Source organism: Dysidea avara, chromosome 6 (genome assembly GCF_963678975.1).
Source record: "Dysidea avara chromosome 6, odDysAvar1.4, whole genome shotgun sequence".
Classification (NCBI taxonomy): Eukaryota; Metazoa; Porifera; class Demospongiae; order Dictyoceratida; family Dysideidae; genus Dysidea; species Dysidea avara.
Genome location: NC_089277.1, coordinates 29894788 through 29911481, shown reverse-complemented (window position 1 = coordinate 29911481; position 16694 = coordinate 29894788). Strand labels below are relative to the sequence as shown.

General features: G+C 38.2%; 1 protein-coding gene across 1 annotated transcript; it reads left to right on the top strand.

Annotated features, from left to right (window-relative positions):
* Window positions 1–6001: 6001 nt before the first annotated feature.
* On the top strand, window positions 6002–14742 carry LOC136258203 (tripartite motif-containing protein 2-like). Its single transcript, XM_066051532.1, has 2 exons — window positions 6002–6277; window positions 12681–14742. Exon 2 carries the CDS (start codon window positions 12696–12698, stop codon window positions 14424–14426), a length of 1731 nt encoding a protein of 576 aa, XP_065907604.1. The 5' UTR covers window positions 6002–6277; window positions 12681–12695; the 3' UTR covers window positions 14427–14742.
* The last annotated feature ends 1952 nt before the right edge of the window (window positions 14743–16694 follow it).

Below are 16694 nucleotides of genomic sequence, written 5' to 3'. Positions count from 1 at the left end.
TCGTTGTAGCTGAACTCTCTACAAGGTAACTTCTTCTAGCTGATCTTTTTCACTGCATATTTGTTTGTAGCTGAGTTCTCTACAGGGTGATTTGTTTGCAGCTGAACTCTCTACATGGGAGTTTCATTGTAGCTGAACTCTCTACAATGTGACTTCTTCTAGCTGAACTCTCTACAGGGTGACTTGTTTCTAGCTGAACTCTCTACAGGTGATTTGTTTGCAGCTGAACTCTCTACATGGTGGTTTCTTTGTAGCTGAACTCTCTACAAGGTAACTTCTTCTAGCCGATCTTTCTACAAGGTGATTGAGTTTTTTGCAGCTGAACTCTTTACATGGTGGTTGCTTTGTAGCTGAACTCTCTAAAAGGTGACTTCTTCTAGCTGAACTCTCTACAGGATGATTTGTTTGCAGCTGGATTCTCTACGTGGTAGTTTCTTTGTAGCTGAACTCTCTACAATGTGACTTCTTCTAGCTGAACTCTCTACAGGGTGACTTGTTTCTAGCTGATCTCTCTACAGGGTGACTTGTTTCTAGCTGAATTCTCTACAGGTGATTTGTTTGCAGCTGAACTCTCTACATGGTGGTTTCTTTGTAGCTGAACTCTCTACAAGGTAACTTCTTCTAGCTGATCTTTCTACAGGGTGATTTGTTTGTAGCTGAATTCTCTACAGGGTGATTTATTTGCAGCTTAACTCTCTACAAGGTGACTTCTTCTAGCTGAACTCTCTACAGAGTGATTGATTTTTTTTGCAGCTGAACTCTCTACATGGTGGTTTCTTTGTAACTTAACTCTCTACAGGGTGATTTGTTTGTAGCTGAACTCTCTACAGGGTGATCTGTTCATAGCTGAACTCCCTATAAAGTAACTTCTTCTAGCTAATCTTTCTACAGGGCGATTTGTTTGTAGCTGAGTTCTCTACAGGGTGATTTGTTTGCAGCTGAACTCTACATGGTAGCTTCTTTGTAGCTCTACAATGTTACTTCTTCTAGCTGAACTCTCTACAAGGTGACTTGTTTCTAGCTGATCTCTCTACAGGGTGACTTGTTTCTAGCTGAACTCTCTACAGGTGATTTGTTTGCAGCTGAACTCTCTACATGATTGTTTCTTTGTAGCTGAACTCTCTACAAGGTAATTTCTTCTAGCTGATCTCTCTACAGGCCGATTTGTTTGTAGCTGAACTCTCTACATGATGGTTTCTTTGTAGCTGAACTCTCTACAAGGTGATTTCTTCTATAGCTGATCTTTCTACAGGGTGATTTGTTTGTAGTTAAACTCTCTACACGATAGATTCTTTGTAGCTGAACTCTCTACAAGGTGATTTCTTCTATAGCTGATCTTTCTACAGGGTGATTTGTTTGTACCTGAACTATCTACATGATGGTTTCTTTGTAGCTGAACTCTCTACAAGGTAACTTCTTCTAGCTGATCTCTCTACAGGACAATTTGTTTGTACCTGAACTCTCACATGATTGTTTCTTTGAAGCTGAACTCTCTACAAGGTGATTTCTTCTAGCTGATCTTTCTACAGGGTGATTTGTTTGTAGCAGAACTCTCTACAAGGAAACTTCTTCTAGCTGATCTCTCTACAGGGAGATTTGTTTGTAGCTGAACTCTCTATACATGATTTGTTTGCGGCTGAATTCTCTACATGATGGTTTCTTTGTAGCTGAACTCTCTACAAGGTAACTTCTTCTAGCTGATCTCTTTACAGGGTGAATTGTTTGTAGCAGAACGATCTACAAGGTAACTTCTTCTTACTTATCTCTCTACAGGGTGATTTGTTTGTAGCTGAACTTTTTACAAGGAAACCTCTTTTAACTGAGCTCTGTACAGGGTGAATTGTTTGTAGCTGAACTATCTACAAGGTAACTTCTTCTAGCTGATCTCTCTACAGGATGATTTGTTTGTAGCTGAACTATCTACAAGGTAACTTCTTCTAGCTGATCTCTCTACAGGGTGATTTGTTTGTAGCTGAATTCTGTATAGGTGATTTGTTTGCAGCTGAGCTCTTTACAGAATGGTTTCTTTGTAGCTGAACTCTCTACAAGGTAACTTCTTCTAGCTGATGTATCTACAGGGTCACTAGTTTGTAGCTGAATTCTCTACATGGTGGTTTCTTTGTAACTGAACTATCTACAAGGTGACATCTTCTAGCTGATCTTTCAACAGGGTGATTTGTTTGTATTTGAACTCTCTACAAGAAATCTTCTTCTAACTGATGTTTTAACAGGGTGAATTGTTTGTAGCTGAAGTCTCTACAGGGTGATTTGTTTGTAGCTGATCTCTATACAGGTTACTTATTTCTAACTGATCTCTTTAATTCTGTTCAGGGTGACTGCTCTATTAGGATGACTGCTCTATTAGAGTATCTCGATCTCGCACTTGCTACACCAAGTTGGATTTCGTGTTATAACTCCGTGGATTTAAGTCTGATTCTTCTACACCATTGAAGAGCCTTTCTAAGATGATAACTCCATCTGTACAGCGATTTTGAAAGCATTACCCCTAGCGGTTTACCTGGTAGGCGTGGCAAGCATAATAATAATAATAATAATAAAATAAAAATATTAAAAATTAGCTAATCTCGATTGCGTAATTGTTACACACTGTTGATTTTTTCGCTGTATCTTCCTGGTTTTTAGCTCGATTTCTTTCAAACCACAAAAGGTTTGAGGTTCAATAGTTAACCTATTCACCCACCGATTTTCAGCTTCTTCCCATACGCGGTTTACCCTGTAGGCGTGACAACATATTGGTGTTATTTTTCGTGCATAATCGCTCATAACTCTTTGTCTGTTTATGGTATTCCAGCCAAAGTTGGTACCGAGATGCGCCTTTATACCCCCCTTCTGTGTGCCAAATTTCAAGGCAATCGGATAACGCGTTCGAGTTTTATAGCAGTTTTTGTAAGTGTGCGACAAGAAAAAGAAAAATAAGAAGAAGAAGAAGAAGAAGAAGAAGAAGAAAAAAAAAACGAAGAAACTCAGCCAATTTTTGAAGTCGCATATCTCGGGAACGCGCGAAGCGATTTCGCTCAAATTTGGAATGTAGAGTGCTGCAGTTGGGGGGCATGTCCACAGCAAAAATCGTCTTGTTTCATCAAGGAAGCACAGAGCTACGGAGGTGCGAAAATTGCGTTTTCTTTCTTCCTGTCAATATACTCACGGGTGTTACGCGCCGGCTTCTTGGGCCGCACGACACACTACCGTGTGTCTTGATTTATCGCGGTTATTAAAGATGACTGCTATATTAGAGTAGCTGACTGCTTTATTAGGGTATCTCGATCCTAGCTGACTGTTTTATTAGAGTATCTCGATCTTTGTAAAAAAAATTGACTAGCTAGTACTAGTTTGCAGTAGTATCACGTGATTATTTGAGGTGCATTATAACAACCTTAAGGGCTTAATAAGCTGTCACAAACACTAAAAATCGTAATAATATCGATATCGTGATATTATCGTTTCACCGAAATCTACGCGATACAGATATCGTTTCATTGCAATACCGCGGTATTACTATAATACCGAGAAACCGCCCAGCCCTAATAACTGCATTAAAGTGGATCATGGATCTAGGAGCTGTTAGGGGGAGGGACACACCTAAGCCAGGATATGAATGTTTAGGGAGAAAAGTTCTCCAACTGTACAACATTACACAGGATGTAACTGCAAGAAATTTTATCATAAAAAAACAATACTATTAGTGACAATGTTGATCGACATGATCTTTATTAGTAGTAACTGAATCAATTCAAGCACACGGTATTGTAATGACTATAGAGCTATTGACTGCTCTATTAGAGTGTATTTTGATAGTTTATAAATTATATGGAATTCTTTGTGCATAGTTACCAGAGGGGTTATGGAGAGGATATCTGTGTAAATTTATCTTATTGACCATGAGCATTTGGCCACAAAAACATACATTGACTTGTAAATGCAAACAGTCTTTGCAGCTTCAAGTTACTTTGTTGTTCACAAAACTTTCATCCTCAAAAATATGACAACTATCAGGATTGACTTTAACCACAGGGTTAGCTAACTTACGTGAAGGAATGATGGTTGTTCACTAGGGGTGCAGATATACATGCATGTTACTGTATGCATGTATTAGGCCTATGGTAAGGTGGAGACAAACAATAAAACTAGTGTCAGGAGCTGTGTAGGTAAACCTGGGCATACAATCAGTAAAACTGGGCATACAATCAGTAAAACTGGTAAGACAGGCACTCAGTCGCAGCATTATGCACAACAGCAGCAGTGAACTGAAGCGGCTATTTTGTGATTACCATCCTAATCACTCCATCAACACCACTAACAATTGCTACAAATGGGTCGACAGGTTAGTGTGAAATGTGTGGTGTTGTAGGGAGTTGATGAGGTGTGGTTCAGGGTATGTAGGTCTGGTCTAAAAATTGCTTTTGATGCTTGGCCTTGGTTAGCTTGAAATCACATGATCCCACATGATAACCAGGTTAACAAAAGTCTATTGTTAATATTCCAAAGTCTGCGGCAAGTCCCCAGCTTCTAGAGTATTAGTACTAATTAAGCTGTGCAAGCCACTGCAGGCCTCTTTCTGTACAGAGTATATGTGCACAACAGATTTAAGTTAAAACAAGGTAGACCAAAATTACAAGTCAAATTAAATAAAGGTCTTTCAGATTTCACTTCATTGCATATACGGTATGCGTTGGGAGAACATTCCATAGTCTTCTTATTGATGATGAGAATAGAAGGTGATAAATACTCAGCTAGCTATATAAATCATCAATATTAACTTTGTTTGTAACTGAATAGCTAAATCTTGAGGGATGACCATGCATAGGTATTCCATGAAATTGATGTTAAATAGCAGTGTGGTACTGAAACATCAACAAGCTGGTGCAGTAGCTATTTTGTACAAGATATTCTTTTGCCGTGTCTCTACGTTGTTTCAGTGTGGGACAAAAGCATGGTTCCAACATGTCCAATACGCTGGAGTACATGCAGTATTTGGTGTATTTGCGTATGAGCACTACTGAAAAGTAGTTCTTTTAACTGAACTTTCCTGTGATTTGTAGACACTGGGGAGAAGATAAAATGTCATGTAGTTAAATATAGGTTACTGGTAACCTGAGTGAAAACAAGTGATACTTGAAAATAAAGCTATAAATTTCTGAAATTTGTTTACATTTAGCTACTTGCTTCACTGGCTGAGGCTCAAGTTACCTTGCGCATCAGCCATGCAGTGAAGCAATATGCTTGTAGCTAAACGTAAACAAATTTCAGAAATTTATAGCTTTATCTTCAATTAACTTTTCTTTACTCCGTTCAGCAATAACTTCACTGTTTTCATTCTTCCTTTTAAGGACTCAGCAGTTGACCTATGTAATGTGTAACTCAGTTTTTTTTTTACTTTGATTTGACATGATAAACACTTGTTTTTTACAAATTAATAAAGATAATAAACAGTGGGCAGAGAGGCAAACTCTGCCCAATCCTGCATGGGATGATGGTATTGTTGCCACATGATTACAGAAGCAACATTGCCACGTTGAACATCAATGGCAACCTTCTGAATCAAAAATTGGATGGCTCTATTATCACCAGACTGTTCCATTACCCTGGAACAAGCTATAACTCAGTTGTGTGACTTGACAGTGTGTGTGTGTGTGTGTGTGTGTGTGTGTGTGTGTGTGTGTGTGTGTGTGTGTGTGTGTGTATGTGTGTGTGTGTGTGTGTGTGTGTGTTGCAAGACTTCAGTGCAAGAATCTTACAAGAAAAGAGACATCTTTCCGTACAATATCTTGCTTGCATATCATTAGTCTAATCTGTTAATCCGCTACTAAATTAGAAAATTACTTAGCGTGCGGCGCTTTGTGGTTTACAGATTTTGCGGCATTATTATCAAACGCATGCACAAGGCTGGACACCAAGGCTGGACATAGTCTGGCGCCGCCCGCCCCTTCGCAAAAAGTAAGGGTCTGGTGAAATACAAATACCTAATCATTTCAAAAGGAATTCAATTAGACAGAGCACGTAATGCTTGTTACGTCAGATGATTGCATTTCAATTCGAACAAAAGCATTGTGTTGCCAAGGCGATTTCTGTGTGAACGTCATTGGCATGCACTAATTGGCTAGCGCCGAATCTGGGCGCTAGAAATGATTTAGTATCTGTATTTCACCAGACCCTTACTTTATGCGAAGGGGCGGACGGCGCCAGACTAGGCTGGACACAGGACCTGTTGTGATTTTCGAAGCAGTACCATCACGGTGCTTCAGCCAAGTTCCGGCAGGTAGGTATATCGTAGTGTGTTACGTATGCATAGTCAGGTTCCGGTGCCCACAGGCCGTTAAATTCCAGCTTGCTTTAGTCAACATTCCATCTGTTTGTCCTGTCTTGTCGAATATTGTCATAAATACTTATCGTACTGATGCCAAACTCTTTGTTGGGGGTGAGACCATTCTATCACGTGAAGGTACTACACAGGGGGATCCTTTGGCCATGGCCACGTATGCCTTGGCCTTAGTTCCAATGATTAACCGTTTGCATGGCCATATTAAGCAGGTGTGGTATGCGGATGATGCTGCAGCAGCAGGTCTTCTTACTAATTTGAGATCCTGGTGGAATATGTTATGTGATATTGGACCCCAATATGGCTATTTTGTTAACTCAGCTAAAACATTTCTGATTGTTAAGGAGGAGCATGTTGTGCAGGCACATTCAATTTTTGCAGACACTGGCATTCAAATCACTACTGAGGGAAAACGCTACCTTGGTTCTGCTTTGGGATCTCCTGCCTTTGTTGAATCATATGTGAATGGGAAGGTTAAAGAGTGGTCTGATGAACTGTCTAAGTTGTGTGAATTTGCTACTTCACAGCCACATGCTATGTTTTCTGCTCTTACTCATGGATTGTTTGGAAGATGGATTTATCTCTCCAGAACTTTGCCCAATATTTCTGAGTCACTTTCCCCTTTGGAACAAAATATCCGTTTGCATTTCCTGCCCACCTTAACTGGTAAATGTGTATTTAGTGATCTTGAGAGACAATTACTGTCATTGCCTTCACGCTTGGGTGGTCTCGGCATTATTAACCCATGTGCGTCATCTGTTGCTCAGTTTGATTCTTCACAGAAAGTGACTGGCCCCCTGGTATCTCTCCTTATTGAACAGATAACTGAGTTCACTGTCACTGAACTTGATAAGCAATTTGTTTTGAAGCAGGAAATCTATCTTAAGAACCGTCGCAGCTGTGAAGAGTTGGCTTCTGCTCTTCATCCCCAGCTTTCTCTGGATCTGCAGCGTGCTAGGGAATTTGCTTGTTTGAAGGGAGCATCCAGCTGGTTGACTGCTTTACCGATTGATGAGCATGGGTTTGCTCTGCATAAGAGTGATTTCCGTGATGCTGTTTGCCTCCGTTATGGCTGGCCTCTACTCCATCTGCCTACTGAGTGTATCTGTGGGACTTCGTTTACAGTTGAACATGCTTTTACCTGTTCCCATGGTGGTTATCCAACATTACACCATAACGAAGTTAGAGATATTACAGCCCAGTTAATGTCAGAAGTTTGTCCAAATGTAGCCACTGAGCCTACTTTGCAGCCTGTCTCTAGTGAACGATTTTTTCATCGCTCTGCAAATACTGAATGTGGTGCTTGTTTGGATGTGAGAGCTCAGGGATTCTGGGGTGTTCGTCATCAGCAAGCTTATTTTGATGTTCGTGTTTTTAATTCATTGGCCAACACAAATCGCTGCAATTCTCTTGCCAGTTGTTTTCGGTCTCATGATCGAGAAAAGCGTAGGACTTACGAACAACGTGTGCGTGAAATTGAAAGGGCATCATTCACACCTCTTGTGTTCTCAGCTTTGGGAGGAATGAGCAAGCCTGCAGAAACCACCTACAAAAGATTAGCTTCACTCCTTGCTACAAAGAAGAATCAACAATATAATGTTATGATCACCTTTATTCGCTGCAGATTATCTTTTTCCCTACTACGTTCAGCTATCATTTGTCTTCGTGGAAGTCGTTCTGCTGCTGGTCGGCCTCATAAAGATCTCACTGACTTCTCTCTTGCTGTGAGTGAGGGAAAGCTCCCTCTTTCTGACTGATGAACTATATGCAATTTTGTGTGTGTGTTTGAATAATTAAAAAATTATTAATAGTAAAAAAAAAAAAGTTAAATTTATCTCATTTTATTTCGATGATCTCTACTCGAGTTGATTTTTTGTTCTAGTTTGTTTACTTTTTGTACCATAATGTTTTGACCGATGAACCTACACATACCATGCATCAAAGACCTTCAGTGCTGGTCACTGTAAAGCATTAATAATAATAAAGGATAGAATAGCACCAGACTTATCACAAAACAATAGCTTTATATTCCACGTTCCTCCCCTTATACAGCACTACAAGTAACAAACAGTACAAAAACGGCTCTGTAATCAATTCGGCCACTAGAAACTTAGAAAATGCTATCTGCAAATCAACACTTATGTGGTAGTAGAAAAATAAATGGGATACAAAGCAGGACAACGGATACTCAATGATAAATCCATTGTAGTTGCTGCGGTAGGCAAAAAGGAAGTCCTGGCCCTCCTGGGCCAAAGGAACATCAAACAATGAGGAAATAAAATGCATATATAGGATTAACCATACTCTTGGCTAAAAGCATCAGTCAGTCAGTCAGTCAGTCAGTCAGTCAGTCAGTCAGTCAGTCAGTCAGTCAGTCAGTCAGTCAGTCAGTCAGTCAGTCAGATAGTCAGGAAATCCAGTTAAATTAGTTTTAAATTAAAACTCCATAGATTTTTTTGGAAGTGTTTGGGGTTGCTCTGAAGCATTTAAAAAGATATTTCTGTAGTGGTAGCTGCAGGAAATGTAGATGTCTGTACATACTCATCAGCTAGTAATCTTGTCATGTGCTACCTTACAGCGATTGGGTTATTAAAATGTTACAGTATGTTATGACTATGGCCAGTTTACACATCAGCTGTAATCCCTCTAGCCACAACACACAGTACACTTCACTTTCAACAGTAACAAGCTTGGTTGATTCATTCATGAAGTGTTGTGACCCAAAATCTACAGCTAGGTTGACTGCACCATCACTTGAGTCATCCATGTGATGATAGATGGTAATCATGTGATGATACTGATATGACGAGTGACAGAAATTGTGTGACAATAATGATGCAATAACATTTGGTACTGGCTGCTGAAAGGGGTCATGCTATTGTGCTGCAGAACAATCACCTATTGTCATTCCTGCTGTTTGCTATTGCTAATACACTTTGTTGTTGCTGCCACTAACCTCAAACACTTCCAAAAAGTTTCTATGGAATTTAAAAAGGTTAACAGAATTTCTGATTGACTGATTGATGCCTCCAGCCAAGTATAACTTAACAATGGATAAGACTACGGGCTTGATTTCTTCACTGTTCGATGTCGCTTCTTCCTGCGATGTGCCTTTTCATCAACCACAGTACGTACATATAATACAAACGCATGCTTCTTCTGCTGTATTGTATAGGCTTAGTACTGATGTTGTTTTAGTATGGAAAATTAATTTTAGATATTTAAATTCAGTTTTAATTTACTTATGCTGAATTAAAATTATTTTATCTTAAGTTATTATAGTACTTCGAATTTTAGTTTAATTAGTTTCTATAACTTTACAATATTTTAAGTTTACTAAAAGTAAGAATGCTAAACTACAAGTACGTATTTTGGTAATGCTAAAACAACACTATACTTAGTACTTCTGAAACTGATGCTGTATTGTTGTTTACTACTGCTTCTTATGTTATATTATGCTGTGTTAACTGTTGAGGATTATTGTTGTTGGTGCTGTTTAGTGCTTCTACTTGCTGTTGTTGCTTGCTTGCTCTGTTTCTAATTACTGCTGTTGTGCTGCTTGTTGGTTTGATCATTTTCTTTTAACTAAAACTATAGTACTGACCAGTTAGCAGGAGGAGGAAAGTGGTTTTGCAGTGCAAAGCCTTGGGAACTACATTACATCAGCAATCTTGTATAATTATCATTAATTGCTGCATCATTGTTGTCAGGTGATTATTGTCAACTGTGGACAAAGACCTTCTATTTTAGATCTTGTGTTTACAGATGACCCTAATTCAATTGACTGCATACAACATTATCCTCCTTTGGGTTCAAGTGACCATGACTGTTTGGTCTTCCAATACAAAAGTTATGAAATGTGCCCCAGTTCAGATGATGTTTCCTATAAATATGGTTATTGGAAGGGAAACTACGTGGCAATATGTAAAGAGGTTGATGCAATTGATTGGGACATTTTACTTCAACATTACTCCATTGAAACAAATTGGATTATTTTTAGAAACCTAGTTCTTTCTCTTGTTGAAAAGTATGTACCTAAGGCGGCCAAGAAAGCTGAGACAAGCAAACCTCCATGGTGGTCTAGCCAACTTACCAAAGCCATCAAAGAAAAGAAGAATTTATATTCTCAGTACAAATTTACACGGTCACCACTAGCCAAATATGCCTCTAAAAGGAATAATGTAAAAGTTATAATTAGGACAGTTGAAATCAAGCATGATGAATCTTTAATCCAAAAGTTTAATCCAACCCAAAAGCCTTGTATGGATATGTGAGAAACAGAAGTAAAGTGAGGTCAAAGATTAGTCAGCTAGAAAAGAACGATGGAACTTTGACGGTTAACGATAAAGAAACTGTTGAGGTTTTAAATACATACGTACTTTAAGCCAGTGTTTACTGTGGAAGATCCTTCTAATATGCTGGATTTTCCAACTAAAGTTAACTATGTGTTAGATAATATTGCTATAACGTTGTGCGTATATTGACGGTTTTCCAAAATTCGGTGTCACTGAACCCAAATAAGACTCCCAGTCCTGATAATTTGCATCCTTGGCTATTGAAGAACTGTGCAAAAAGTCTTACAAAACCACTTTTCCTCTAGTTTACTTATTCCTTGACTACTGGCACACTTCCTAATGAATGGAAAAAAGCAAACATTACTCCTATTTTTAAGGAAGGTTCCAAAGCTAGCGCGAACAATTATAGACCAATTAGTTTGACATCACAGATAGTAAAAATCCTGGAATCCTTAATATGTTCCAAGATAATGCATTATTTGACGGACAATGATATAGTAACTCAATGCCAACATGGCTTTGTGACTAAGAAGTCATGTTTTACTAATTTGTTGGAGACATATGAGAACTGGACCCGTGCAGTATGATGGTTATGGTATTGATGTCATTTACTTAGATTACAGAAAAGCTTTTGACTCAGTGCCTCACTGTAGGCTTGTTAGAAAACTAGCTGGTTATGGATTTGGTGGCAAACTTTTGACGTGGTTGACAGCTTTTCTCCGTAATGATTTACAAAGGGTAGTCATGAATGGGGAGAACTCAGAATGGTTTGAAGTAACAAGCGGTGTCCCACAAGGATCTGTACTTGGACACTTGTTTTTATCCTGTATATTAATGATATAGTGGAAGTTATACAGTGTGACCTGCTGATGATACTAAATTATTGAGACTATTCTCGATATTGCTAAGCTTCAACAAGATTTGGATAGCTTGCAGGACTGGTCTAGACCATTGCTCCTAAATTTGAATTTTGATAAATGCAAAGTTATGTACATTGGCAAAACGCCACACTCTATCATGTATCTGATACAACTGCATCTGGGATTTTTACAAGTTTACATGATGTATCTTATGAGAAAGATCTTGGTGTATGGACTACTAACAAGATGGAATCTAGCCTTCACTGTCAGAAAGCTGTCTCAAATTCTATTATAGAATTCTCGGTATTGTAAGGAGAACTTTTGCAAGTATGTCTAAGGATCTATTCATGTTTTTGTACAAAACGTATGTGAGGCCACATTTGGAATACTGTGGTGCCCTTACCTGCCTAAGGACATAGATTTGCTTGAAAAGGTGCAAATGAGAGCTACAAAGCTTGTCAAAGAAATTGGAAGATTTCCATACACACCTGATTGTAAAAGTTGGGACTATATTCATTGTATTGTCGACATCAACGAGGGGACCTTATAGAAACATAGAAGATTTTGAAAGGATATTACAACATTGAATGGTCACAATTATTTGTGTTGAACCAATTTCAGCCCACCAGAGGACACTTCATGAAGCTCTATAAAAAACAGTCAAGAACAACACTTCGCCATAATTTTTTCACTCATTAATTGTTGGAATTCACTGCCTGAATATATGTGGTGTCAACGTCAAACATTTCTTTATTCAAAGAACAACTAGACTTTTACTGGGAACACGAGTTAGGATATGGATATGAACAAAGGCCTAGTGCCTAAACTTATTTTTGTATAGTTTATCCTGTGTTTGTATATCCATAAACAATAATAATAATAATAATAACTGTCTGCTGAAACTATGTACTGTACCATTGCTGCAAAAGTTCAAGATACTCTAATAGCTCAATGTTGTAGACAAATTTTGTACAAAAAAATTTCCACAAAAAAATTTTAACATACGTAGAGTTTTTTGCTCCAAATAAAACAACTTCTGTAATGCGATATAAGTTCCTCAAAATTATCAAGCTTTTTACATTTTGTATATATTCGGTCTTAATATTACGTGTTATGCAACTGGTTAGTAAGATGTATGAACACTTAACTGTTTAATACTATATAATGAGATTGTTTTATGCTTTACAGGTGTGAACAGCAAATATGGCTGCCAGGAGTATAAACATTTGTGAAGAACATGATAACTGGGAATGTGAACATTACTGCATGGACTGTAAGAAGGACATCTGCCTCAGTTGTACACTAATTGGGGAACACTCTAGACATGATCACTGTACAATTGAACAGGCAGTCACTCAGTGCAGGGATGTAATGAAGGGGACCAGTACGAAAATGGATGAGATGATCAAAAGTCTTGATGAAGGGTATGAGGCAATGAAGTCTAAAATGCAAGAACAAAGTGATTACATGAGAAAGAAGATTGATGAACATTTCAATGAACTAGAGCACTACTTGAAGGAACAAAAAGAGCAGGTGACACAGCAATTAAATGATGCAATTAGTCAGGCACTTGCAGCAACCCTAGCACAAGCAAAAAATGATGTGTTGAGTATGAAAGAGGTGAAAGATGCCCTGGAGAAGAAATCTGATCAAGACATTTCGTCTACCAACATTTGTACACATAAACAAGTAATTGACAACTGTTTACAGACACTAAAATCTAACTATGACAAAGTCAATGTTGAACCAGACAAAGTTAAGTCATTTCCTGCAAAGTCTATTGTTCCTCAATTTTATAGAATTCCTGTTGGTCACATTTCATCCAGCTCAGAATTGTTGATACCAGCTGAGATTTATATAAATGAAATATATACAGCTACTCTCCTTACAAGAAATGCTGATGGTCAGTATTGTTCTGCAGGAGGCAATCATGTGTGTATGCAGCTGGAAACTGGCACAGGGAAAATCACCAAATTAGAAGTGCAAGATAATTGTGATGGTAGTTATGTGGCTTCATTTACAGCTGAGCAGGTGGGAGCATCTAGGCTTGTGGTGTCCATAAATGGTTCACAGACTAAGGGCAGCCCCTATAGCATACTTGTATGTAGGAAATACCAAGCAGTTAAACTGCCTAACAAGATTGTAAGTATTAATGGTAGCATGGGTAAACCTTGGGGTGTTGCAGTTGGTAGATATGGAGTATGGACAGTAGCTGACAACTCAAACCATTGTTTTTATGTATTTTATGGTGAGGATCAATTAGTTAGGAAGGTTGGTAACCGTGGGAGTGATATTGGTGAATTCGTTAATCCTCGTGGTATTGTACTTGATAATGAAAATCACATATACGTAGTCGATAGTGGTAACCACAGGGTACAGAAGTTTGATATCAATGGTAACTACCTGCTGCAGTTTGGAGGACGTGGTAAAGATACTGGTCGACTAAACACTCCGTATGGTATTACAGCACATGATGATTGGGTATATGTTGCTGATTATAGCAACCGTCGTATTTCAGTGTTCCAGTCTAATGGTCAGTTTTGCTTCTGTTTTGGTTCTTATCAGTTAAGTAGTCCCTATGATGTAGCAGTTAATGCTAACAATGAGTTGCTTGTTGTTGATCATAATCGTGATTGTGTGGTCATTTTTACTCTTGATGGTAATTGCAAAGGAAAATTTGGGACAGTTGTGGTGGAAGGTGCATGTAGTCTTACCACTGATGTTAATGGCTTTGTCTTTTTAGGGCAGTGGAATTGTTTTCATAGTATAGAAAGTGTGAATGTCTTTGACCATATTGGTAATCACATCAATCAATTTGGATCCCAAGGAGACCATTATCAATTCAAGGGCCCAATTGGTATAGCTCTCAGTTCTAATGGTAACATCTATGTCAGTGATCACAATAACAAAAGAATTCTGATCTATACTATCTAATTTTCTGTGATTTAAATATACTACATTTATACCTAAGTAAAGCTGTAGTATTGACACTGTTGTATGCATTTTGGTGTATCATATACTATACAGTATTCTGCTTTATTTCATGTCTTTTGTGTGTTCATTAATTGCCTATACTTTTTATAAGTTAAAGTGACAATGTATTTTACTATAGTTACATTACATTAGTATACTTTATTTGTGGTATTGTTGTTAAAATCATGTACAAAATTAAACACTATATATTGTCATGATTTGCATTGCATGTACAGTGTAGCTCATATATAAAATTCTGTGTCACCATCTTATGAAATTCTCTGATCAGTCTGATAATTTTGTTGACAATATGTAAGTGGGCATTTCATCATCCCAAGATTTCCAATAATTAATATTATTATGCAAATATGCATGTGGCCATGGTAGCTTTGATCTTGGTATGTACTCCTCACAGATTTAACATCTATACTCTGTGCCCAGTTATGTGACTCTTATACGTATATTAAATGCCAAAATCTGGCTGGCACTGTTATCGCTATATCTGTACATTACTAGAGTGATGTTGATTAATAAATTCATGTTATGCATTAGATTTTTGTGAGGTTGAGGTGTGGGCTGTACAATTGTACTTTATGAAGGTGGGTAATGTCAGACTGGTAGGTTTTTAAATTAGCAGTGTAACCAACTTACTGGAGACTTTGAATTGGCATGGCCCTCACTTGAATCTAGGTACAGAATTAGTTGACTGCAACCATCTTAGGGGATCAATCAATTTCAGGATTATCTATTCCATCAAACTTGTTATCAACACAATACTCAAGCAGACAGCTCAGCACTAATCACTTAAGTACACGGACTACAGTATATAGTTCTTATCAACGGTCTTTTTTCCAAGAACAATCAAGGATTGGAACAGATTTCAAATAACTTGAACTTAAACAAATCATCATACATAATTATATGACCAGATTTGTGAAAAGGTACCTTTTTCACACACAAAATCTTACTCATTTTTTAAACTTTGAGGCTTCATAACTTTGTGAAGAAAGGAATGCATGATGCAGCAGTTTCTGCTTTTAGTAGACTGGGATCTTTATAACATCAGATGAAAAGCATCATCTTGGTGCTGCTTTAGGCTCCCCTTCATTTCAATCGTTTGTCACCTCCTTTGCAGAAAAGCAAGTAACATATTGAATCAAAAAGTTGCAGCAACTGTCAGATATCTCTGTTACCCATCCTCAAGCTGCATATGCTGCATTTACACATGGATTTATTGGCAAATGGAATTTTCTAATTAGATGTATTCCTAACATTCAACCATTCCTGTCTCCTCTAGAAGAAACCATTCGTTCTAGTTTTTTACCAAACTTGACTGGTCCGACCATCTTTTAGTGACATTGAATGAAACTTGTTTACTCTGCTAACCAGATTGGGAGGTCTGGGGGTTGTTGATTCCATCAGTTATTCATTGTTCCAGTTTGCTGCCTTCGTTAAAGTTACTGCTCCCCTAGTTCACCTTATTGTATGACAATCTTGTGCCTACCCAGTTGAAGTGTTGTCTTCACAGATTGCAATTGGGGCAAGGAGAACAATTTTGTGACTTATCACCAGTCTATTATTGACTCCCGTGATGCTTTGCTGCCTATGCTATTACCATCATTATTATGTGACCGGGCCTGCAAAAACAGGGCACGTGCACATAAAAATTGCCTACTTTTTCAAACTTTGATGTGTCATACCTTTTTATACCATTATTGCGTGGCCATGAAATTTTTAACACTTATTAAACATTTAGTTTAGTTGGCTTTACAGTACAAGTTACAGAATAAGAATATTCCATCTCAAAACTGGCATATGAGATGTTATGTATTTGGATGTAGTTTGTGCCCACATGTCCTATTTCGCAGGCCCAGTCACATATAGGTCCATCATGTTATTTTCTGAAAAAGGCTCTTCCAGCTGGCTGACTAGTACTGCTCTACCTCTAACTGAACATGGTTTTTGTCTGTACAAAAGTGCTTTTTGTGATGCCTTGTGCCTTCGATATGGCCCGCTGTTGCCTTCTAATTGTGTGTGTGGCAAGCAATTCTCGGTCATGCCCTTTGTTTCCCATATGGTGGTCTCCCTACAATTCGTCACAATGAGCTTCAAGACATCACTGCTGGACTATCATGGTGTTGAAGTTAAACCATCTCTACAGGGAAATCTTTTCAGATCAGCTAATGTTGAGGATGGGTCCGTCTTGATGTTGTTGCCAATGGTTTGTTG

Bases quoted from the DNA above. Each gene is read 5' to 3' on its own strand.
- LOC136258203 (XM_066051532.1), top strand. From the start codon at position 12,696: ATGGCTGCCAGGAGTATAAACATTTGTGAAGAACATGATAACTGGGAA.